Source organism: Pristiophorus japonicus, chromosome 14 (genome assembly GCF_044704955.1).
Source record: "Pristiophorus japonicus isolate sPriJap1 chromosome 14, sPriJap1.hap1, whole genome shotgun sequence".
NCBI classification, from domain to species: Eukaryota; Metazoa; Chordata; class Chondrichthyes; family Pristiophoridae; genus Pristiophorus; species Pristiophorus japonicus.
Genome location: NC_091990.1, coordinates 85525576 through 85551777, shown reverse-complemented (window position 1 = coordinate 85551777; position 26202 = coordinate 85525576). Strand labels below are relative to the sequence as shown.

The window sequence follows — 26202 nt, the reverse complement described above, 5'->3', positions numbered from 1 at the left end:
GTGTGAGGTTATGCAGTTTGGCAGAAAAAAAATCGAAGAGCAAGTTATTATTTAAATGGAGAAAAATTGGCAAGTGCTGCAGTACAGCGGGATCTGGGGGTCCCGGTGCATGAAACACAAAAGTTTAGTATGCAGGTACAGCAAATGACCAGGAAGGCCAGTGGTATCTTGGTCTTTAGTGAATGGAATGTAAAAGCAGAGAAGTCTTGCTACAGTTATACAGGGTATTGGTGAGGCCATACCGAGAATACTGCATACAGTTTTGGTTTCGATATTTAAGAATGAATATACTTGCTTTGGTAGCAGTTCAGAGAAGATTCACTAGATTGATTCCAGAGATGAGGGGGTTGACTTATGAGGAAAGGTTGAGTAGGTTGGGCCACTACTCATTGGAATTCAGAAAAGCGAGAGGTGATCTTATCAAAATGTATGGGGCTTGACAAGGTGGATGCAGAGAGGATGTTTCCACTGATGGGGGAGATGAGAACTCGGCGGCACAATCTTAAGTAAGGGGCCGCCCATTTAAAACTGAGATGAGGATGAATTTCTTCTCTCAGAGGATTGTAAATCTATGGAATTTGCTGCCTCAGAGAGCTGTGGAAGCTGGGTCAGTGAATAAATTTAAGACAGAGATAGACAGTTTCTTAACCGATAAGGGAATAAGGGGTTATGGGGAGCGGGCAGGGAAGTGGACCTGAGTCCATGATCGTATTAAATGGCGGAGCAGGCTTGAGGGGCCGTATGGCCTACTCCTCCTATTTTTTAAGTTGACTGTAGGCCCGTTTTTAGGTTGCAGCTTGTGTCCCGAAGACACACTGCTGGTTTCTGTTGCTGTTTCGATTCTATTCCTGTACTGCCTCCCCTCGAAAATGGCTCTTCTGTATACCAAAAACCAACTTGCAATCTTGAAACAGATTTAACACGATGGCAGCATCAAATGTGAACTCTTGATGGCTAATTGTCCCTTATTTAGGGTCATTTTTCATGATTACTTTGGCCACCGCCTGTCTGTAGGGTGAGGTCCTTTATAACGTAACCTTCCCAAGGTGACTTAATTGTTGATTTTTAGTAGCATGCGTATTCAAATGGTTCAGGGTCCGGTCCATTGTCTAGGCCTACACTGATATCAGCCTTGATTCCAGAGATGAGGGGGTTGACTTATGAGGAAAGGTTGAGTAGGTTCGGCCTCTACTCATTGGAATTCAGAAGAACGAGAGGTGATCTTATCAAAATGTATAGGGCTTGACAAGGTAGATGCAGGGAAACAGAGGAAAGTAGAATGGGGGCAGAAGCAAAAGATAGAAAGAAGAAAAGTAAAAGTGGAGGGCAGAGAAACCCAAGGCAAAAAGCAAAAAGGGCCACATTACAGCAAAATTCTAAAGGGGTAAAGTGTGTTAAAAACACAAACCTGAAGGCTCTGTGCCTCAATGCGAGAGGAGTATTCGGAATAAGGTAGACAAATTAACTGCGCATATAGCTGTTAACGGATATGATGTAATTGGCATCACGGAAACATGGCTCCAGGGTGACCAAGGCTGGGAACTCAACATCCAGGGGTATTCATCATTCAGGAAGGATAGACAGAAAGGAAAAGGAAGTGGGGTGGCATTGCTGGTTAAAGAGGAAATTAACGCAATAGTAAGGTAGAACATTAGCTTGGATGATGTGGAATCGGTATGGGTGGAGCTACGGAATAGCAAAGGGCAGAAAATACGAGTGGGAGTTGTGTACAGACCACCAACCAGTAGTAGTGAGGTTGGGGACAGCATCAAACAAGAAATTAGGGATGTGTGCAATAAAAGTACAGCAGTTATCATGGGCAACTTTAATCTACATATTGATTGGGCTAACCAAACTGGTAGCAGTGCGGTAGAGGAGGATTTCCTGGAGTGTATTAGGGATGGTTTTCTAGACCAATATTTCGAGGAACCAACTAGAGGGCTGGGCATCCTAGACTGGGTGATGTGTAATGAGAAAGGACTAATTAGCAATCTTGTTGTGCGAGGCCCCTTGGGGAAGAGTGACCATAATATGGTAGAATTCTTTATTAAGATGGAGAGTGACACAGTTAATTCAGGGACTTAAGGAAAGGTAACTTCGATGGTGTGAGATGTGAATTGGCTAGAATAGACTGGCGAGTGATACTTAAAGGGTTGACGGTGGATAGGCAATGGCAAACATTTAAAGATCACATGACTGAACTTCAACAATTGTACATCTCGATCTGGAGTAAAAATAAAACTGGGAAGGTGGCTCATCTGTGGCTCAGAAGGGAAATTAAGAATAGTGTTAAATCCAAGGAAGAAGCATATAAATTGGCCAGAAAAAGCAGCAAACCTGAGGACTGGGAGAAATGTTATAATTCAGCAGAGGAGAACAAAGGGTTTAATTAGGAGGGGGGAAATAGAGTATGAGAGGAAGCTTGCTGGGAACATAAAAATTGACTGCAAAAGCTTCAATAGATATGTGAAGAGAAAAAGATTAATGAAGACAAACATAGGTCCCTTGCAGTCAGATTCAGGCAAATTTATAATGGAGAACAAAGAAATGGCAGATCAGTTGAACAAATACTTTGGTTCTGTCTTCACGAAGGAAGACACAAATAACCTTCCGGAAATACTAGGGGACCGAGGGTCTAGTGAGAAGGAGGAACTGAAGGAAATCCTTATTAAGTGGGAAATTGTGTTAGGGAAATTGATGGGATTGAAGGCCGATAAATCCCCGAGGCCTGATAGTCTGCATCCCAGAGTACTTAAGGAAGTGGCCCTAGAAATAGTGGATGCATTGGTGATCATTTTCCAATAGTTTATCGACTCTGGATCAGTTCCTATGGACTGGAGGGTAGCTAATGTAACACCACTTTTTAAGAAAGGAGGGAGAGAGAAAATGGGTAATTATAGACCAGTTAGCCTGACATTAGTAGTGGGGAAAATGTTGGAATCAATTATTACAGATGAAATAGCAGCACATTTGGAAAGCAGTGACAGGATCGGTCCAAGTCAGCAGGATTTATGAAAGGGAAATCTGGAATTTTTTGAGGATGTAACTAGTAGAGTGGACAAGGGAGAACCAGTGGATGTGGTGTATTTGGACTTTCAAAAGGCTTTTGACAAGGTCCCACACTATAGATTGGTATGCAAAATTAAAGCACATGGTATTGGAAGTAATGTACTGACGTGGATAGAGAACTGGTTGGCAGACAGGAAGCAAAGAGTCGGGATAAACGGGTCCTTTTCAGAATGGCAGGCAGTGACTAGTGGAGTGCCGCAGGACTCCAGCTCTTTACACTATATATTAATGATTTAGATGAAGGAATTGAGTGTAATATCTCCAAGTTTGCAGATGACACTAAGCTGGGTGGCGGTGTGAGCTGTGAGGAGGACGCTAAGAGGCTGCAGGGTGACTTGGACAGGTTAGGTGAGTGGGCAAATACATGGCAGATGCAGTATAATGTGGATAAATGTGAGGTTATCCACTTTGGTGGCAAAAACACGAAGGCAGAATATTATCTGAATGGCGGCAGATTAAGAAAAGGGGAGGTGCAACGAGACTTGGGTGTCATGGTACATCAGTCATTGAAAGTTGGCATGCAGGTACAGCAGGCGGTGAAGAAGGCAAATGGTATGTTGGCCTTCATAGCTAGGGGTTTTGCGAATAATAGCAGGGAGGTCTTACTGCAGTTGTACAGGACCTTGGTGAGGCCTCACCTGGAATATTGTGTTCAGTTTTGGTTTAATCTGAGGCAGGACGTTCATGCTATTGAGGGAGTGCAGTGAAGGTTCACCAGATTGATTTCTGGGATGGCAGGACTGACATATGAGGAGAGACTGGATCGACTGGACCTTTATTCACTGGAGTTTAGAAGGATGAGAGGGGATCTCATAGAAACATATAAAATTCTGACGGGACTGGACAGGTTAGATGCCGGAAGAATGTTCCCGATGTTGGGGAAGTCCAGAACCAGGGGACATCGTCTAAGGATAAGGGGTAAGCCATTTAGGACTGAGATGAGGAGAAACTTCTTCACGCAAAGAGTGGTTAACCTGTGGAATTCCCTATCGCAGAGAGTTGTGAATGCCAGTTCATTGGATATATGCAAGAGAGAGTTAGATATGGCCCATACGGCTAAAGGGATCAAGGGGTATGGAGAGAAAGCAGGAAAGGGGTACTGAGGTGAATGATCAGCCATGATCTTATTGAATAGTGGTGCAGGCTCAAAGGGCCGAATAGCCTACTCCTGCACCTATTTTCTATGTTTCTGGAGCCATGGTTCAAGCTATGCTTCTTTAACAATGTAACGCCTTAATTAAATTAAAAGGCGAATGTTGCTGTACCTTTTCAGGCAGAAACCATTAAAGGTGTGAATGTCTCTCTTCTGCTGTTCTGATGATGTCCAATCTCTCGATGTCATAGTTTCGCTGCAATGGTTGGGACCATCATCATCATCATCATAGGCAGTCCCTCGGAATCGAGGAAGACTTGCTTCCACTCTTAGCATGAGTTCTTAGGTGGCTGTACAGTCCAATATGAGAATCACAGTCTCTTTCACAGGTGGGACAGATAGTCGTTAAGGGAAAGGGTGGGCAGGGAGCCTGGTTTGCCACACGCTCCTTCCGCTGCCTGCGCTTGATTTCTGCACGCTCTCGGCGACGATACTCGCGGAGCTTAGCACCCTCCCGAATGCACTTCCTCCACTTAGGGCGGTCTATGGCCAGGGACTCCCAAGCGTCAGTGGGGATGTCGCACTTTATCAGGGAGGCTTTGAGGGTGTCCTTGTAACATTACCACTGCCCACCTTTGGCTCGTTTGCCATGGAGGAGCTCCGTATAGAGCACTTGCTTTGGGATGGCATGCGAACTATGTGGCTTGCCCAGCGGAGCTGATCGAGTGTGGTCAGTGCGTCTATGCTGGGGATGTAAGCCTGGACGAGGACGCTGATGTTGGTGCGCCTGTCCTCCCAGGATCTTGCGGAGATATCGTTGATGATATATCTCCAGCGACCTGAGGTGTCTACTGTACATGGTCCATGTCTCTGAGCCATACAGGAGGGCGGGTATTACTACAGCCCTGTAGACCATGAGCTTGGTGGTAGATTTGAGGGCCTGGTCTTCGAACACTCTTTTCCTCAGGTGGCCGAAGGCTGTACTTTTGCACTGGAGGCGTTGTTGAATCTCCTCATCAATGTCTGCTTTAGTTGATAAGAGGTTCCCGACATATGGGAAATGGTCCACGTTGTCGAGGGCCGCGCCGTGGATCTTGATGACTCGAGGGCAGTGCTGTGCGGCGAGGACAGGCTGGTGGAGGACCTTTGTCTTACGGATGTTTAGCGTAAAGCACGTGCTTTCATACGCCTCAGTAAATACGTCGACTATATCATGTAGTTCAGCCTCAAAATGTGCGCAGACGCAGGCGTCGTCCGCGTACTGTAGCTCAACGACAGAGGTTGGCGTGATCTTGGACCTGGTCTGGAGGCAGCGAAGGTTAAACAGCTTCCCACTGGTTCTGTAGTTTAGTTCCACGCCAGCGGGGAGCTTGTTGACTGTGAGATGGAGCATGGCAGCAAGGAAGATTGAGAAGAGGGTTGGAGCGATGATGCAGCCCTGTTTGACCCTGGTCCGGACGTGGATTGGGTCTATAATACATCCGCTGGTAAGGATCACAGCCTGCATGTCCTCGTGAAGCAGACGAAGGATGTTGACAAACTTTTGGGGGCATCCGAAACGGAGGAGGATGCTCCATAGACCCTCACGGTTGACAGTGTCAAAGGCCTTTGTAAGGTTGAAAAAGGCCATGTAAAGGGCTGGTGCTGCCCCTGCATTTTTCCTGAAGCTGTCACGCTGCAAAGATTATGTCCGTTGTGCGTCGTAGGGGATGAAATCCGCATTGTGACTCCGGGAGGAGCTCCTTGTCCACAGGGAGAAGACGGTTGAGGAGGACTCTAGCGACAGCTTTCCCAGTGGCTGATAGCAGGGAGATTCCCCTGTAATTGCTGCAGTCGGACTTATGTACCTGTAGAAACTCTTACTATTTGTTTTTATACTTTGTGCTAGTTTACTTTCATAATCTATCTTCCCACTTTTTTGTTTAGTTCTCTTCCGGCATGATTTCCCTTTCATAAATCCATGCTGACTCTGCTTGACTGAATTATGCTTTTCCAAATGTCTTGCTACTGCTTCCTTAATCATGGACACCAGCATGTTTCCAATGACAGTTGTTAGGCTAACTGGTCTATAGTTTCTTGCTTTTGGTCTGCCTCCTTTTTTAAATACGCTCCAATCAAGCCTCCTCCTGTCTTTCCTCATCTAAATCGATCAGCATAACCCTCCATTCCCTTCTCCCTCATATGCTTGTTTAGCCTCCCCTTAAATGCATCTATACTATTCGCTTCAACCACTCCCTGTGGTAGCGAGTTCCACATTCTCATCACTCTTTGGGTAACGAAGTTTCTTCTGATTTCCCTATTGGATTTCCTGGTGACTATCTTATATTGATGGCCTCTAGTTATGCTCTTCCCCAGGAGTGGAAACATTCTGTCTCTATCCACTCTATCAAAACTTTTGATAACTTCAAAGACCTTTATCATGTCACCCCTCAGCCATTTTTTATGAGAAAAGAGATCCAGCCTGTTCATCCTTTCCTGATATGTATACCCTCACATTTCTAGTATCAGCCTTGTAAATCTTCTCTGTTACCCTCTTCAGTGCCTCTATATCTTTTTGATAATATGGCGACCAGAACTGTCCGCAGTACTTTTCAATTCTATACCTCTAGAAATAAGCCCTAGTGTTTGGTTTGCTTTTTTATGGCCTTGTTAACCTGTGTCGCTACTTTTAGTGATTTGTGTATTTGTGCTCCGAGATCCCTTTGTTCCTCTACCCCACCCAGACTCGCATCCTCCAAGTCATAAGTGACCTCCCTATTCTTCCTACTATTTATCTGTGTTGAACTTCATTTGACAATTATATGCCCATTCTGCGAGTTTATTAATGTCCTCCTGTAATTTGTTGCAGTCCTCCTCAGTATTGATTATCTCCCCCAATTTTGTGTCATCCGCAAATTTAGAAATTGTGTTTTTGATTCTAAAGTCTAAATCGTTAATATAAATTGTGAACAACAGTGGTCCCAGCACTGATCCTTGTGGAACACTACTACCCACCTCTGCCACTGTGACTAGTTAGCTTTTACCCTCACTCTCTGCTTTCTGCCTTGAAGCCAGCTAGCTATCCATTCTACTACTTGCCCCCTGACTCTGCATTCTTGTTCACCAGTCTATTACGGGGTACCTTATCGAAGGCCTTTTGAAAATCTACTGCATTACTATTGTCTACTCTCTTCAAAAAATTCAATAAGGACTTTCCCTTTTGAAATCCATACTGACTATTCATTAATATAATTTTGGTCTCTAGACGTTCTATTTTTTCCTTCAGTTGGGATTCCATTATTTTTCCCACCACGATGTTAAGCTGACTGGTTTATAATTCCCTGGACATGTTCAATCGTCCTTCTTGAATATAGGTATTATGTTAGCTATCCACCAGTCCTCTGGCACTACACATTTTTCTAATGAATTATTAAATATGTATAGTAATGCCTCTCTCCTAGATTCTTTTAACATGCGTGGATGCAATCTATCCAGACCAGGGATTTTATCCTCTTTTAAGTTTAATTAGTTTATTTAATTTATCCCCTCTTTTTAACTTTAAGTGTACTTATCTCATTACTAATCTCATCATCCAATGTCATGTCCCCCTGTTCTATCTTCCTGGTAAATACTGAAGTAAAATATCGTTACCTGTGGTATTATTCTGTCTTAATGGCCCTATTCCCATCCCAACCTTCCTTTTTTATTGATGTGCTTGTAAAATATTTTACTATTTTGTTTTCTGTTCCTTGATAATTTAATTTCATAGTTCCTCTTTGCCTTCCTAATTGTGTTTTTTTTTTACTTCTCTCCTAATCTCTTCATATTCTTCCTTATTATGTGCTCCCCTGCTGTCTATGTACTTAATGTTTGCACCTTTCCTTACCCTCAGTTGTTCCCTAACAGTGTCAGCTGTGGCTCAGCACACTCGCCTCTGAGTCAGAAGGTTGTGGGTTCAAGTCCTACTCTAGGGACTTGAGCATGAAAAATCTAGGCTGACACTCCAGTGCTCCAGGGCGCGCTGCACTGTCTGAGGTGCTATCTTTCAGATGAGATGTTAAACCGAGGTCTTGTCTGCTCTCAAGTGGACGTAAAAGATTCCAGGGCAATATTTTGAAGAACAGTAGAGGAGTTATCCCCGGTGTCCTGGCCAATATTTATCCCTTAATCAACGTAACAAAAAAAAAAAACAGAATATCTGGTCATTATCACATTGCTGTTTGCGGGAGCTTACTTGTGTGCAAATTGGCTGCAGCGTTTCCTATATTACAACAGTGACTACACTTTTAAAAAGTTCTTCATTGGCTGTAAAGCACTTTGAGACGACTGGTGGTCATGAAATGTGCCATATAAATCCAAATCTTTCTTTTTATGGCTTTATTCATTGATGGAGTCTCATTAGTGTTTAGTTTGTTCCTTTTAGCAGAATATATTGTTCCTGCACTCTGTTGAACACCGTTTTAAATGTTTCCGATTGTTGTTCTACATCATTGTTTGCCAATATTGATGCCCTTTTTATTTTCCCAAGTTGTGTTATCAGCCCCTCAAAATCAGCTTGTCTCCAATCTATTACCCTCGTTTTTGTCATACTTATGTCCTTCTCAATTATCATCTCACAGCGTATTATATTATGGTCACTATTACCTAGATGTTCCCCTACTTTTACTTCTCTTATCTACTCTGGTTCATTCCCATTACTAGATCCAATAGTGAATTCTCCCTTGTTGGGCTTTTTACATATTGGGTTCGAAAGGAGTCCTGTACACATTGTAGGAACTCCATTCTCTTATCCCCTTTACCTATCTTTTCTGTCCAATTAAGAGCTGGGTAGTTGAAATCCCCCATGATTATAATTATATGTTTTTTACTCATTTCCATAATTTGTCTGCATATTTCTTCCTCCACCTCCCTTCCACTGTTAGGTGGTCTGTAGACTACACCTATTAGTGTGATTGATCCTTTATTATCTTTTATCTCTATCCATATGGATTCTATTTTTCTTGCTGATAGCTGCGGCACTTTTTTCTACTGCCATTATGTTATCCCTAATAAGTACAGCAACTGCACCTCCCTTTCCCCCCCACCCCTTCTATCTTTTTAAAATATATTATGCTTGCAATATTTAATTCCCAGTCCTGATTTTTCTGTAGCCATGTCTCAGTAATCCCTACTATGTCTGGTTCCTCGCAACACATGATTGCCTCCAGCTCCCCTGTTTTATTGTGGACACTGTACATTGTTGTACAGACAGTTTAACTCATTTTTAATAGGATTTCCTCTCACTTTACGCTTAACCATCTTTTTAGATTCCTGTTCTATAACTCTATTTATTTCCTTACCATCAATGTCTTCCCTTACTTTATTCTTTTCTATGCTCTCTTTTCCTGATTTGTTTAAATTTACTCTGGTTACGTTTCTTGTAGATCCCTCCTCCCATATTACTAGTTAAAAGCCTTTGCCACCTCTCTATTTACCCTTTCCGCTAGGACATGGGTTCCAGGTGGAGCCTGTCCCATCGGTATGCGCGATCGACCTGCATGCTTTGAAAGTAACTTAGGCAGCACATGACCTTTGTGCTGCCTCCTAATTACCATGATTGATGTCTGCAGCCCAGCACTGAGTGCGTTCCTGAGTGGCTGAGCACTCACAGGGGGCCGAAGTTCGTGCGAGGTTGGCTCTATTGACAGCTAGCCTCCACTTTTAAAGGTAGTCTGCACCTCTTAAAGATGAGGTGCATTCTGCATTCAGTAGCTGCTGGAAGTGCTTGTCAAGGCAACTGACACTCAGTAATGGCTCAACAGGGCAGAGAAAGGGCACCAATGTTCTCCGACGCAGCACTATTGCCTTAGTGCAGAGAGTACAATGGAGGAGACACATCCTCTACCTGCAGGGGCCGGGAGGCCCTCCAGACTTGGTCAGAAGCCAGTGGGAGCAGATGGGCAAAGTGGTCACTGTCAGCAGTCTTGTCCTGAGAACATGGATCCAGCACAGAAAGAAGCTCAGTGGCCTCACATGAGTGGTGAAGATCAGTTAATGCATCTTTAAAAGCCGGACCATCAGGTTGCAGATTGTGGTGGAATGCAATTCTGCTGCTGCTGATGGCCCACAGAGCCTCATGGATGCCTAGTTTTGAGCTGCTAGATCTGTTCTGAATATATCCCATTCAGCACTGTGGTAGTGCCATACAGTACTTTGTCTCCACAATGACAGTGCGGTGATCACTGCTACCAATATTGTATTGGACAGATGCATTTAGTAGCATTCTCTAATTGCCGGGTCACCCATGTGACCAGATGAAGGATGGCTAAACTGAAACACATTAGCCTGAAGTTTGCAGTCAGCAGCGAAGTGAAGGCGTTCGCCACTGCCCTCGAAGAAACCCGCTCACAAAAATGTTGCAATCTCTGTGGCGAAAGTTGTAAGTGTGTGTGGGGACGGGGGTGGGGGAGGGGTGTTACAAATTCAGGTCTGTCGCAGGTATCTACTCGAGTTCAGTGATGTGAGTCACTCCTTCAGGTTAGCTAATTGTCTGCTTTTCTCTGGTTATTTTAATCCCGCTGCTCTGTATCTGCTAGCTACCTAGCAGGACCCGGGAGCGCAACACTCCTCCTTTAATCTGTCCGAAGGCAGACTGTGTCAATATTGTTTGGTTTGATTTTGGATTTCCAAAAGGCATTTGATAAGGTGCCACATAAAAGGTTATTATACAAGATAAGGGCTCATGGGATTGGAGGTAATGTACATGGATAGAGGATTGGATAATGGACAGGAAACCGAGAGTAGGGATAAACGGGTCTTTTCCAGGTTGGCAGACTGTAACTAGTGGGGCATCGCAAGGATCAGTGCGTGGACCTCAACTATTTACAATCTATATTAATGACTTAGTTGAAGGGACCGAGTGTAATGTATCCAAGTTTGCCGATGATACAAAGCTAGGTGGGACAGTAAGCTGTGAGGAGAACACAAAGCGTCTGCAAAGGGATATAGATAGACTGAGTGAGTGGGCAGTAAGGTGGCAGAATGGAGTATAATGTGGGGAAATATGAGGATATTCACTTTGGTAGGAAGAATAGAAAAACAGAATATTTTTTAAATGGTGAGGAACTATTAAATGTTGGTGTTCAGAGAGATTTGGGTGTCCTTGTGCAAGAAACACAGAGAGTTAGCATGCAGGTACAGCAAGCAATAAGGAAGGCAAATGGCATGTTGTCCTTTATTGCAAGGGGGTTGGAGTATAAGAGTAAGGAAGTCTTGCTACAATTGTACAGGGCTTAGTGAGACCATACCTGGAGTACTGTGCACAGTTTTGGTCTCCTTATCTAAGGAAGGAAATACTTGCCTTGGAGACGGTGCAACAAAGGTTCAATAGATTGATTCCTGGGAGGAGAGATTGTGTAGAGTGGGCCTATACTCTCTGGAGTTTAGAAGAATGAGAGGTGACCTTGTTGAAACATACAAGATTTTGAAGGGGTTGGCAGGGTAGATGCTGAGAGGTTGTTTCCCCTGGCTGGAGTGTCTAGAACGAGGGGGCACAGTCTCAGGATAAGGAGTCGGTCTTTAAGATCGAGATGAGGAGGAATTTCTTCACTCAGGGTTGTGAATATTTGGAATTCTCTGCCCCAGAGGACTGTCGATGCTGAGTCTCTGAATGTATTCAAGTCTGAGATAGATTTTTGGAGACATGGGAATCAAGGGATACGGAGGAAGTGGAATGTCAATGATCAGCCATGATCTTATTGAATGGTGGAGCAGGCTCAAGGGGCCGTAGGGCCTACTCCTGCTCCTATTTCTTATGTTCTTATAAGCTACTTCATTCCACATTAGCTAAACTAAAGGATGGGTAATAAATGCTGGCCTTGCCAGCGACACCCATGTCCCGTGAATGTATAAAGAACATACGGAATACTGGGTGTGCCACATGACTTCTATCATACTCAGTTCAATTTCAGTGATGTAGCATTGCAAAAATTAAAAAAACACGTGTACACCAATCCACTTGGAAAGACTATTGCTGAACTTGGAACAATAGTTTCGCTTGGCTATCTGTCCTGCCGACAGTGCAGGGTTTAGTTCTTCCTCACAGCTGATCTTCAGTCTTTGATCCTTTTGTAGCCTTTCTGCTGCCTGACTTCCAGGTCTCCGTATCCTCCCCGCCCCACCCCCCGCAATTGGCAGGGACCTCCCCCAAGGGTACCCAGCTGCAGCCTCCTGCCGCTGGTTTTCCAGCCTGGCAGCCGGCCAGGTGGTCAATTTGTCCGGCTGACAAGTGGGAAACGGGAGAAAAAAATGAAAATGAAATCCTGCAAAAAATGAAATAATTTCGACAGGACCTCTGCGACCCCGGCCTGGCTGGCTTCCTCGCCCGTTCCCGTACCTTCCTCGCTGTTGATGGAGGCCCAATCGACTTGCAAACAACAGTTTATCACTCACATGTAGCTGATGTCCTGGTGGAGCTGTTAATGGTGGCCCATTCTACTTGCATTATGTCCTGTCCAGTAGTAGTATGGTGTGAGTCGCTAATGACTGTGTCCTGGTGCCTTGTTATCTCGAACACACTAACTTAACCAGTAATTAGCAAGATTCTAAAAAGATAGAAATAATGAAAGGTTGAAATTATGATTTAGATAACCTCAGTGATACAAATCACATTGATACTGTTTTATGGAAATGATAACTATAAGGTAGTAAAATATTAAAATGAGTAATCTAATAGAACAGAGGAAAATGTGAACATTAATTTTGAAAATGAATTGGAAATAATCAGTATTCAGTATGTAATGAAATTCAAATTAATATGTGTAGCTTATATTCAAAGAGCGTAAGAAATGGTTTTTAAAAAAAGCATTTAAAATCAATTGAAAGCAAAAAAAAACTTATGAATGAAAAAGTCCCGCTGGAAAGGCCAAAGGGGCAGCAGTCAAGGCTTTGGAGCTTCGCCATCAGCAGCTGATTCAGGCAGGAGTCAGGGCTGGCGGGTCTCGGCCCAGTCATGGAGGGCTGATCTCGGCAAAATGAAGTTGTGGTTTAAATAAAAAAGTTATCAAAAATAAAAATGCAGTATTTAATAAATCTTTAAGCCTACCTCTAATATCCAGGCAGGGAAGCTGTAAGGCATGCTGCATTCTGGGGCAGAACCTGTATAATGCTAGGTTAGCTCAGGGAAACTTGGGCTTCAATGCTCCATCTAATCGTAGAAGTGGAGCTACTGTCAGACTGCGACCATGACAGATAATAGCTTAACAATGGGAAATCCTATCAAGGTGCTATCTGAAGGCACGGCAGGGAATGATGATATCCAAAAATGAAGCACTTGACATACGTACCAATTTTATAACAATCACAAACACATATGTTAGCATTCATATGTGTGTCAGCCAATGGTTTAGTGGGTAGCCCTCTCGCCTCTGAGTCAGAAGGTTGTGGGTTCAAGTCCCAGTGCTGAGGGAGCGCTGCACTTTTGGATGAGACTTTAAACCGAGGCCCCGTCTGCTCTCAGGTGGACATAAAAGATCCCATGGCATTAGTTCGAAGAGCAGGGGAGTTATCCCCGGCATCCTAGCCAGTATTTATCCCTAAATCAACAAAACAAAAATAGCTTATCTGGTCATTATCACATTGTTGTTTGTGGGAGCTTGCTGTGTGCAAACTGGCTGCCGTGTTTTCTACATTACAACAGTGACGACACTTCAGAATTACTTCATTGGCTGTAAAGCGCTTTGGGACGTCCGGTGATTGTGAAAAGCGCTATATAAATCCAAGTGTTTCTTTCATTTAGCTTCCTTCTGCTCGACTTGACCTATAATCTCTACTACACCATGCAGCTTTTTAACTGGATAATTCTGGCAACTAAAAGATCTTTAATTGTTTCTCTAGGGCAAAGAACATCCACGGAATCTGATTCCAGAGCTATGCAAGCAGTTCTATCATTTGGGTTGGGTAACTGGGACTGGCGGAGGCATCAGCCTGAAATATGGGTGAGTTTGAAGGGAGAGAGAACGTTTCTGGGCAAATCATGCTATACACATCATTGAAGGGTAGTTTATGAAAAGTATTTCTCCTGACGACATATTATGAGATATGAATACAGTTCTGTACTTGTGTTTCATCAGTACAGCAGAACCAGTTCAATCTTGCTTCAGACTGTAATACTCCTGTATTATATCTTTTCATATCAGCCTGAAAGATATAATCTGACTGTGATGTTTTTCTATTTATCAGAGGACAAGAGGGCATGTTGGCAATCTGTGTGACTTTCAATGCAAAATACATTGGTAAAAGGGTAAAGACCCTGAGGAATGATAAACCCATTTGCTCGATACATAAAGTTCTAAGTTTTCAATCATAGGAGAAGTGGATTTGCCGTTAGCAGCTCTGATTACTATGAGCACAACTAGAGACCTGTATAAGGAAAAGTCCTCAACCATAACAATTAGGCCAATGTCATGAGTTGGATGTATTTTCCCACTCACCATCTAATTTATACTGACCATTTTGCAGGAAAGGAAATAACTTTCTAAAAAGTGTTGGAAACTCTTTCCCTGTTTCCCTCTTCTCTTCCACCACCCCAGCACCAAACACTGTTCCCCAGAGGAGAAAATAATGAAGTCTAGAATGACGAAAGACCATTCAGCCTATCGGGTCCAGTGCATCCAAAGTCCATGTGTGATTCCATCATGCAGTAAGTGCCTACCCCACCTATTAATCTTTATTAATGAACAAAATAGGTATCTTCACTGGAAAAAAAAACAAGCAGTGATGTTAATCTCTTGATAATCTCAAATATCTCTTCCCAACAGATATAAATTCAGCATCCCTTTGAAGATGTCATTTGACCTGAATTGCCTAATTTTTCTAGGAGCATGTTTTGCATACCCCAAGCCTCTCTAATCTGTAACCTTTCTTCAGACTGGTGAATTTTGTACATGTGCCCTCTAGTCCAATGCACATTTCCAAGTTGCTTCATCAACCTTATCATTTCAACCATTCTCATTATTTTAAAAAGAGGTGGGTGAGACTTTCTGAACAATATCCTTGGTAATGTGGTGTATGGACGTGTTCAGACCTCCATGGATTGACTGTTCCTTTGATCGTCTTGTCCTCCAGAATTTCAGAACCTTACTGAATGATAGAGGTATACATATTCAGACAAAAACAGTAACTAGCTTTAAAACTATGACTCAAATATTTAGGCAATAGATTTTAAATCTGTTTGGTTTACAGTGCTGTCTTGGGGGCAGTTAGGCAAAGGTCTGAATGATCCTAATTTTTGCCTAGTTCCTGCCTGAATAATCTGGTTCAGCGGCATGATATCACTGATGAGAATCATAGCCCGCTCCCCCAAAAGGCCTACATGGCTTGATTGTGCCCTGTGTCACTTATGGTTCATAGGCCTTTCCACTTGACTGAAAGAATTGGTGCATTTATCGATTTCCCAGGAGTTCTCTTCGGTGTAATGTTGTGACATCCATGACCCATCATGGAGCTGATTTGGATCATCATGTTTAGCTGTACTGCAGCTACAGTCTTTGAGCACCATCTAGTGTTTGTTGCTTTTTTGCTTCATCAGATATAATAGATTTAAAAATGAGACATGCCATCATCGAAACATAGAAATTTACAGAGCAGAAGGAGGCCATTCCGGCCCATTGTGTCCACACCGGCAGACAAAGAGCCGCACGGTCCTTGGTCAGTAGCCCTAAAGGTTACATATAAACCTATGAACAATGATAGAAAGGCAAAGAGCACCCAGCCCAACCAGTCCACCTTACCACAACTGCGACACTCCTTATACTTAGACAGGAGTTCTAAAATAGATTAAGGGGCTGAAATTGATGAAGGCTAAGCTTTGCCAGTTTTTCGGCGGAACCCGGGCGGTGCTTGCTTTTTTACCACCTGGTACCATTGGGGCCGAGTGAGCGGGAGATTCATCCCGCTTTTCTCAGCGGGAGCAGAGTGCAGCGGAAGGAGGAGGCCTTCCGACTCTGGAATCTTCAGCTCCCAAGTTGTGTGCACGCGCGCGACTGTCAAGCTATGCTCCCACCCCTCCGAGAGGCCAGAGACTACCGACCTGAGATCGCTGTGGTGGTGGGTGGGTGGGGGGCGGAGAAAGAGAGACTGGGGGGTGAGCGAGACTAATAAATTTTTTTTATTATAGTTCATTAATAAAGGGTCAAATAAGGCTTTATTGGACCATTTATAAAATAAGATCACTCTAGAGAACACACACGCAATTTCCAAACTCAGTGGTTATATTGCTATTTAAACTGCATTATTGGCTAACACTAGAAAATACTAGAAAACCAATCCATTTAAAATACATTAAATTGTGGAGAACTGTAATATCAAACATGCCACACTTCTGTGAAACAATTATACCTGTCAGCTCTATGCCCATACCGTCCACTTAAGATCCACTTAAAGCACCTTCTCCAGGACGGTATGCAGTTCCGGCAGTATATCGGCGGTATGTCCTGAAACTACATGGGTGGACGGGTGAGCAGACCATCCGGTGTTATGTCAATCATGAATCTACCGCCGAGCAGTATGGCAATAAGTGGGCGGTATGTCAATAAATTTTGGGGCCTAAACGTTTAATAAATACAGCCTCACATCTAAACACGTTAAATCTATTAACTATCAAAATGTATTTGCAAAAAAATCAAGTAAAAGTCACGGCCGAATTTTCACTATACATTAGTGGAAGCTGTGTTGTCATGCTTTATACCATAAGCTGAACTCCTCAGTTAGACGCCTGCAACTCACTCCTGAATATTCATTGGCTCGCATTTTGCAGTAAGGATAACAATGAGGCTAACAACGCTCACCGTGATTAAAAGAGTAAATCGAACAGCAAGTTCTGGCGGGCTGCACAAGCGCAGCTAAATGTAGAAATCATGAAGTTGCTGTCCGAGATGCCCTGCTCCTCCACAAGCTTCGCTATAACAGTATCTCACCGAGACACTTGGCATTGAAACACATGAAGGGCATGAAGTTGTGGTACTTACCCACTAGATACCCACTAAACAGGCCCGAAAAAGTTAAGGCTTGTCCATTCATGTTTAAGCAGATTTTTAATGGTGTGCTAAGTTTTAATTACTGCCAAACAACCTCTCTGGCACTGAAAATTAAATTTGAAAAGTGTTCCTTCAGCTTTTAATTAATATTGGAGATTTTAATAAAATATATTTGTTTTAATCTTTCTTTCTGTCTCTTTTATCTCTCTCTCTTAACCCATCTTTCTTTCCCTCTCTTTATTTTGATTTCTATACATGTTATGGCATTGTATTAAATATTCAAATTTGCATTTGGTTTAGACTGCGTGTTTCAGTAAGGATTCTTCAATCTGATTGGTTAAGGAGACATACAATATGCTTGCCCTGTTCACACAGGTCCCATATCTTCTGTAGAGGGCACCGTGTGGTTTTGATTCTCTAATTACCGCAGATCACAGTGCAAAAGCCCACAGAAAGTCTGAGACCAAGTGTAAGTGTAATGAATGGACAGCGCCGTTTGTTCGCTGCTTAACGCAAAATCCGGGCCATTATCTATTAGATTTGCTACGCATGTCACATCCTCCTTATTTGAGCATCAGTACTGTAACACACAGTTGTTCCTGCAGCTGTACACTTTCACTATTAGATAGAGCTTCATCTCCTGAAGTTGCCAATATCAAGTTTATAACCAACCGCTTCACTAAGACACTGAGCAAAATTAGCTTTATTCTGACTTTCTGTGGACAACACCACAGGAAATCCACTAGTTCTGTATATACTGAACCCGTCGATTAGATTTCAGCCTGTAACTCACTCCCAGGAATCTATTATTCTATGGGGCAGAAATCCCGGCCTCGCGTCTGTACGGAGTGTGTACTGACCCGGGAAAGCATCGCAAAAGCCGGCTTTCAGCGTGCAATGCGCATGCGCCGAAAGCCAACTTTTCCGATCTGTCAGGCCGGAGCTTGACAGATCGTCCGTATCCCTACAGTCAGGACATTCGCATGGGCAAGATTGCGGTATTTACCCATCTCTTGCCCAGCGAATGGCCTGAAAACTCTTGCATCTGGTAAAAGCAGGAGCATAGCCTACTTTTCCCAACATAAGAGTTTTAAAACATAATAAAAACATATAAAAATAAAATTTAAAAACACATTTTTCTGTTAAAAACCCTGCCCACTAAGGTAAATTTATTTTTAAACCTAATTACAAAATGTTAAAAAAAAAATCGGAAAAATATATATTTTTTCTAAGACATTTATTAACTTCAATTTCAATTAATTTTAATTATGTAAGGTGTTTTTTTAATTTTTTATTATGGTGTTTAGTGTGTTTGTTTTTTTTCCCCATTAATAGCAATGGGAATTCGTAGATACGGAGTTCCCGTTGCTATTAATGAGAATGCTATGAAATGCTTTACCTGATTGGTTGTGCGGTCACATGTGACTGCACCTTCTACATCCTAATCTCGAGGACGGGAGCGCGCTTTGCAACGTGGGAAGAGAAGGCCTCCCCACCGGAAGCCGAGGCACCTCTGGGCCCACCAGGTAATTTCCAGTCGGAGGCGTTCATTCGAAAGAAGCCTTCAACGGGAATTTCAGGGCCAATATACAAACCATCTGAACCTCTCGATTAGATTTCAGCCTGTAACTTATTCTTGGGTGTAAATATAACTTTATTTTAACAATAACTTATAGGTCACCTGATTACAACCTTTGTTATCAGTGCCGTATTAAAATTTGTTCTCGGGATGTGGATGACATTGGCAAGACAGCATTTATTGTCCATCATTAGTCTCATTATTGGATATAGGGACAATGAAGAATCTCATCAGTTTGACCGAGTATGACAGTGATGCTTTCCAAACTAAAGGTGGCTTTATTTGTGTCTCAGATAACCCTTTCACTTTTCTTGGTCAAACCTCTTAGAATGTGTTGAACAGAATGAAGTGGACTAGCATTGGGTAATGAAGGAGAAGCACTCCAGAGACTGGGAAAGGACTCTGTCATTGGGACATTTTAGTCGCTTGTACAGAAATTGTGGGTGTGTTCCCTCATTTCATGCAAAGAAAGTGTGGGTTGTTGTGGATGTGTATTAATAATCTCTCTTGCTAAATCAGAGATATTGTTTGATAATCTCCCTTCACTTTAAGTTTCATGGAGGCACTCTTTTCCCCTCTCCCCCAGTTCATGCTGATCTCTTCAACCTCCTCTTCCAATTCACAAGGTCATTCTTCCTGGATTTAACCCTCACGAACATTGTAATTATTATCTTATTGCAAGATCTAGTAATCCCTTCCCCATTAAGTGGCAGATTTTGACCCCCAGTCCCTCCACCCTGATAGCTGTAGCAGGATCAGATTGGCACCAGAAGTGATGAGGGCAAACCAAGGACTGGAAAAAGATGATTTTTTTTTGTTGCAGATTCCATTATAATGCAGTTGTGATTTTCTAGTGATCCTGAGAAAATAGCCAATAGATACATTGCGTAATGGGGCAGGGGTTCTGGGTCGGCTGGAAGAGGCACTGCACGTCAAAAGTAATTCATTGTGTGAAATATTTCAATGTGTTTAAGTGCTGCATAATTGCAAATATTACGTAATTACAAGAATGGGTAATTGGCATATTATGTCATGGAGGAGGAACTCGGTATTGTATCAGGCCTGAGACTGGAATGAATGGAAGTGAAAACAGATCAAAGTGTATGTTTATGTATTCAGGACCAGTCTGTACAGAAGACATAGAGCCCTGATGTCTCTATAGTCTCTGGCCCGAATACCAATTGCAGGGAGTGGCACTCCTTGTGGATTAACTCCTGGCGAGTTCTTTCCCACTTTCCTCAGGCTCTTTTCTCTTTCGTTTGAACTTATTTTCCTTCTTTTCATGTTTTCCTCTGTTTTCTGTCTCTTGAGATCTTTACTTGTCAATCTTAGCTGTAAACTAATTCAAAAGAGGAATCTCAAGACACTTATTTTCAGTCAAAATTATACTGTGTGGGTCAAGAGCTCCTAATTCCGAATGATTGGGTCTGTGCCTGAGAGCAGTTCTGATTGAACCAGAGCAAGCAATTATTACTCTGATATTCAGGAACCCTACTTCCCAGTCACAAATAGAGGTAGGGTCTATGGCCCCAAGTTTCCACACGCGGCGAAAAAGGCGCCCCTCAGAGCTGGGCGCCTGTTTTTCACGCCGAAAACAGCGACTAAAAAAAACCTCCGTGTTCTCCACCTCCCTGCAGGTCCTCTGGCCCTCGGCGCAGCGCAGCACGAGCTGTGGGGGGGCGGAGCCAGGACCCTGCGCTGAAAACAGTGCCGGGACCTCTGCATATGCGCGCTACAGTGGGCACGCAAGTGCAGTAGCTCCAGGCGCCAGAAACTGTGTGGGAGGGGCCCGAAGCACGCAGCCCCTAGTCCTGGCCAAATGGCCTCACTGGGGCTGCGTGAATAAGACTCCTCCCACGGCCAGCTCCTGCTTCCTCCCGACCCGACTCGACTCCCGCTCCCCCCCACCCCCAGACCGGACCCAACACCCGCTCCCCTCCCCCCCCGCCCCCGGAACGGACCCGACTCCTGCTCCCCCCCGCCCCGCCTCCGGACTGGATCCGACCTGACCTCCCTCCCCCCGACCTGACCTCCCTCCCCCCGACCCGAACCGAACCGAACCGACCTCCCTCCCACCACCCCCCCGACTCGACCCAACGCTACCTACCTGTAAATCTGGTGCTGGGGACGGGCCCTGCCCGAAGTCTCGGGCCCGGCCCGTTCAGCCTCCCTCCCCCTTCTCCTTCCCCCCACCTCCGCAAGCTCCCGGTGCTGCAGTCAGTAAGTAGAAAATGTTTTATTTATTGATTTAAAAAAAAAATTATTTCTTATTAATTTTTTTTGCTTGATTTATTGGTTGATTTATTGATGTATTTATCATTTATTATTGATGATGGCTCTTTATTTGTAAAACTGAAGTGTTTAATGTTTGTAAACTTCCCTTTAAACACCCCCCCGCCCCCACCATTCCCTACGCCTGATTTGTAACCTGCGCCTGATTTTTTAAAGTGTAGACAAAGTTTTTTCAAGCGTACAAAAATCTTCACTTACTCCATTCTAATTAGTTTGGAGTACGTTTTCGCTGTGGAAACTTTGAAATCAGGCGTCAGTGGCCGGACACGCCCCCTTTTGAAAAAAAATTCTGTTCCAAAGTGAAACTGTTCTACCTGACTAGAACTGCAGAAAACTAAATGTGGAGAATTCCGATTTCTAAGATACTCCGTTCTACACCAGTTGCTCCTAAAAATCAGGAGCAAATCATGTGGAAACTTGGGACCAAGATTACTCTATCCTCCCATATCCCATTCATGTCTATGTTAATGGAGAATTACTCTGACACTAAGCTATATGACCACGGAATTACTGGAATTGAAAGATGTTATTGTTGTCTAAGGCTGAACAGTAGCAGAAGGTGCAGCAGCACATATGGCAAAATGGATGCCATCAGGACAATGGATTAAATGAATGCTCACAAATGAATATCTTGGTCACATGATAAAATGGATCATTGATAAACAGTGAGGTACCCAGCCAAACAAACCACAGCTAACAAAATTATGAGTATTGTATAGGCATGTTACATTATAGGATCATACAGCACAGAGGGAGGCCATTCAGTCCATCATGCCTGTGCTGGCATCTTTCAAAGAGTCCTACTCCCCTGCTGTTTCCCCATAGCCCAGCAAATTTAATTTACATATAATTTAACTTTATGTTTGTAGCAGCTATTGGGAGACCCCCTTGGGACATAAATATAATGCCCACCCCAACCCATCCCTGTTTTAGCTCCACTCATGTAAGATCATGGAAGCCATTCAGAAGACAAGGGTTCTTCAGGGTGTCATTGCAGTGCAAGTTCTGCACAAATGTCTGCTCCCAGGTTGCTCTGGTAAGAAGTTTAAAAGCTCAAATGCAGAAACTAAGGAGAATGAACAGAAGCCTATAAATGTATTGATATCTCCTCTTATTACGGACAGCAATATGTGGCAGTTTGAGTCAATACACTTTTACTTTTTATCCCATGTCCCTTTATTCTCAATGGGCCCAAGTTTGCACCCCCCCCCAGCTTAAAACGGCACACCTCCATGAGATGCGCCGATTTTCTACTCTAAAAACGGCGCCGAAAACTTACCTAAATATTCTCCCCGCTCCTTGGAACGTCGCAGGCCTCGGCGTGGCGCACCACAAGGAGTGGGGGGCGGAGCCAGGTCCCGGCACTGAAAACATGCGCGCTAGAGTGCACGCGCGCATGTGCAGTAGCTCCTGCCCCCAAAATCTCTGCAGGCTGTGTGGGAGGGGCCCAAAGCACGCCGCCCCTAGCCCTGGCCGAATGGGCTCCCTCACCGGCTTTCCCTGCCGCGTTCAGCCTCTCCCGTCCCCCCTCCCCGACGGCTAATCTTACTCTTCTGATTTGATTTCTCTTTTCTTCAGCTAGCTGGATACAACTTGCTTAAAGTTTTGTTGTGCCTTTGTGAATCATCTTTTATCAATGTTCTGGTCATAAGCAGCATACTCCCATGTGCCAGCTGAGATGCCACATTTTCAAGATCAGTCTTTCGGCAAACCACACATCTTTTGAACTGTCCACAATGAGAGCAGTTACCGACCTTCTTGGGTTGTCTCGTACCAGGCATTGGGACCAGGTGACCAGCCCACCTGAGCTGGGCCTTTGTCATCATTTCCCCTATACCATGTTCAGCCTCCCCCCCCCCCCCCCCCTCCCCCTTACCGATGCCGCGTTGAGCCTAGCCTCTCGGTGTGCGTCTTACCGCCCCTAGCCCTGGCCGAATGGGCTCTCTCATCGCTGGCCAGCTGTGAGTGTTTTTCTGCAGTGAAGCTTTGCTTGAAGGTAGGACTTCTATTTGTTATTTGTTTATTTATTGATTGATTGATTATGTGGTCCTAAATTCTTGTTTGATTTACATTTAGGTTTACTCTTCATCTGCTTTCAAAATAAATTCTGTAAAATAGTTTGTTTGAAACTCTTATTTACAGGACTTGCTGTAATGTATTTTCTAGTTTACCAATCCATTTTTAATCTAGTTGTTTAGTGCTTTGTAAGTCTTGGTGCTAGGTGCAGGTCCTCTCAGCTTCCTTGTATTTTTTATTTGTTACTGAATGCTTATTTTTGTGCCTTGTTTATTGCTTGGTGCTTTCAATGTATTGCTTTGTTTAGTGCTTGGTGCTTTAAATGTACTTATGCTTCTTTAATGTTGTTGTGAAGGTGTTTCATGCTTTGCAAGGTCCTCTCACTTCCCTTCCCCCCCATCTCTGGCTACCTGTGCTGATTTCTTAACTCACCGCAAGGTTTTTCTGTGCAGACATAAGTGGCCACATACGCTGGTCTAAGTTAGTTTGGAGTAACTTTTAGCTGTCTAAACTTGCTTAAGTGGCCAAAATAGGCATAAGTGGCTGGTAACGCCCCCTTTTGAAAAAAAAACTAAACTTAAAAAAAACCTAACTAACTCACTTACACTGGAGCAAATTAAATGGGCAGAATTGCGATTTTTAAGATACTATACTCCAAAAAGATCTAGTTGCTCCAAAAAAAAACTGAACAACTCCTGGGCAAACTTGGACCCAATGGGCCCAAGTTTTCACACGATAAAAAACGGGCGCCCCTCCGAGCTGGGCGCCCGTTTCTCGCGCCTAAAACGGCGCCGGAAAAAAACTCGCGATTCTGGAGCGCCCTGCAGCTCCTTGTCTGTTTGGCGCGGCGCCCAGGGGGGCGGAGCCTACACTCGCGCCGATTTTGTAAGTGGGAGGGGGCGGGTACTATTTAAATTAGTTTTTTTCCTGCCGGCAACCCTGCGCGTGCGCGTTGTAGCGTTCGCGCACACGCAGTGTGAAGGAAACATTGGCACTCGGCTATTTTTGTAGTTCTTTGTAGCTGTTTAATTTTTGAAAATTTTTAAATAAAAGCACATTGCCATCAGCACATCAGCACTGAGGCTTCCTGCTGCCTCCTCACTGTCTCCTTCCCGCCAGCCGTCTGGAACGGCTTCCTCTCGTCTTCCCCCCCCCGCCCCGCTTCGATCGGGCCCGCACTCCCGTCCGCCATCTGGAACGTCTTCCTCCCCCCCCAGCTGCAGGCGGGCGGGCGGTCGGGCCCGCACTCCCTCCCGCCGTCTGCAACGGCTTCCTCACCCCCAGCTGCGTTCGGTCGGGCCGCACTCCCTCCCTCCCGCCCGCCCGCCGTCTCGAACGGCTTCCTCCCCCCCCCCCCCGCTGCGGTCGGGCGGGCGGTCGGTCGGTCGGTCCCGTACTCCCTCCCTCCCGCCCGCCCACCGTCGGGAACGGCTTCCTCCTCTCCCCCCCCCCCCCCCTGCCGTCGGGAATGAACAAACGAACTTGTGAGGCTGGCTGAAGCACTTTCACACAGGTAGGAAGATGGTTTATTTAATCTTTTCTTTGCTTATAAATTTTTATTCAGGTTGGATTTATTTGTAGAAGTTTCAATAAGGATTTATTGTAGAATTTAATGACTTCCCTTCCCCCCCTCCCCCCCCCCCCCCCCCCCCCACCTCGTGCTGGACGCCTAATTTGTAACCTGCGCCTGATTTTTTAATGTGTAGAACAGGTTTTTTCAGTTCTACAAAAATCTTCACTTGCTCCATTCTAAGTTAGTTTGGAGTACTTTTTCACTGTGGAAACTTTGAAATCAGGCGTCAGTGGCCGGACACGCCCCCTTTTGAAGAAAAAATTCTGTTCCAAAGTAGAACTGTTCTACCTGACTAGAACTGCAGAAAAAAAAATGTGGAGAATTGCGATTTCTAAGATAGTCTGTTCTCCATCAGTTGCTCCTAAAAATCAGGAGCAAATCATGTGGAAACTTGGGCCCAATATGTCATGGGTACGATGTGACTGCTTTGAATTGCACTTGTACCTGTGCATTTGCATTGTGTATTTGTTAATTCTCTTAAAGCTCAGGATTTTAAATGTCTGCTGTGTGACTGCTTAGAATTCCTGTAAGTTCAGTGCAGTAAGGATTAAAAGGATTTGTAAAGCATTATCACATCACAGGGTTGCATCTAAGTTCATCTCCCATAAATAACTACGTGATCGCTGGTGCTGTACCTTGAAACCATTATTAAGAAGCTTAACGAGCTTCTACTTAAGATGCAAATTTTACCCGTGATATTGCACAGTATTCAGGGAGGCTTTGTTTCTTTGAATGTCAATACAATTGACAATTTGAATTTTTGTAATTTAAAAATATAAACTGCTCCTGTTAAAGACCAACAAAACAGGTCTGTGTGACAGGGTCAGGTAGAGGGGCTAGGTATAATGTTTGCATCAGTAGCTCGTTTCTCTGTAGCTTCAGACACGACAAAACACTAATAAGTGATTATATACTTTACCACTTAGACAACCTAGATCTTGTCTTGTACACGTTTGGTTACACCAGGTGACTCATGGTATATACCAGAGCTTTTTCTATATATTTATATATAATACGTATATAAAAATGTGTTGGCCATGGCTCAGGGTAGCACGCTTGCCTCTGAGTCAGATGGTCATGTATCCAGCTCCACTCCAGAGATTTGAGCACATGATCCAGGCTGACACTCGAGTACATTACTGAGGTAGTGCTGCACTGTGCGAGGGGCTGTCTTTTGGATGAGACGTTAATCCGAGGCTCCTGTCTGTCCTCTCAGCTGGACGTAAAATATCCCATGGCTTTATTTCGAAGAAGAGCATTGTAGTTCTCCCCAGTGTCCTGGCCAATATTTATCTCTCAACCAGCATCAACAAAACAGATTATCTGGTCATTATCATATTGCTGTATGTGGGGCTTTGCTGTGTGCAAATTGACTGCTGCGTTTCCTACATTACAGCAGTGACTACACTTCATTGGCTGTAAAGCTCTTTGGGATGTCCCGAGATCATGAAAGGTGCTATAGAAATGCAAGTCCTTTCCTGTTCTGTTCCAGTTAAGGAGGGCCGGAAGTGAGTTAATAGGCTGTACAGTCTGTACAGTTCTAAGGGTTGTGTTAAATCAGAATCTGTATGAATGGAGTTAAGGAATA

At 44.0% G+C, this 26202-nt stretch overlaps 1 protein-coding gene across 5 annotated transcripts in view; it reads left to right on the top strand.

Moving 5' to 3' along the window:
* The window catches only part of apip (APAF1 interacting protein), a 74268-nt gene that overhangs the window by 21822 nt on the left and 26244 nt on the right, over window positions 1-26202 (top strand). For all 5 annotated transcript variants that reach the window (XM_070899331.1, XM_070899336.1, XM_070899334.1 and 2 more), the window contains exon 2: window positions 14015-14115. In XM_070899331.1, coding sequence (XP_070755432.1) covers window positions 14015-14115 — 101 coding nt within the window. The remainder of the gene's footprint in view (window positions 1-14014; window positions 14116-26202) is intronic.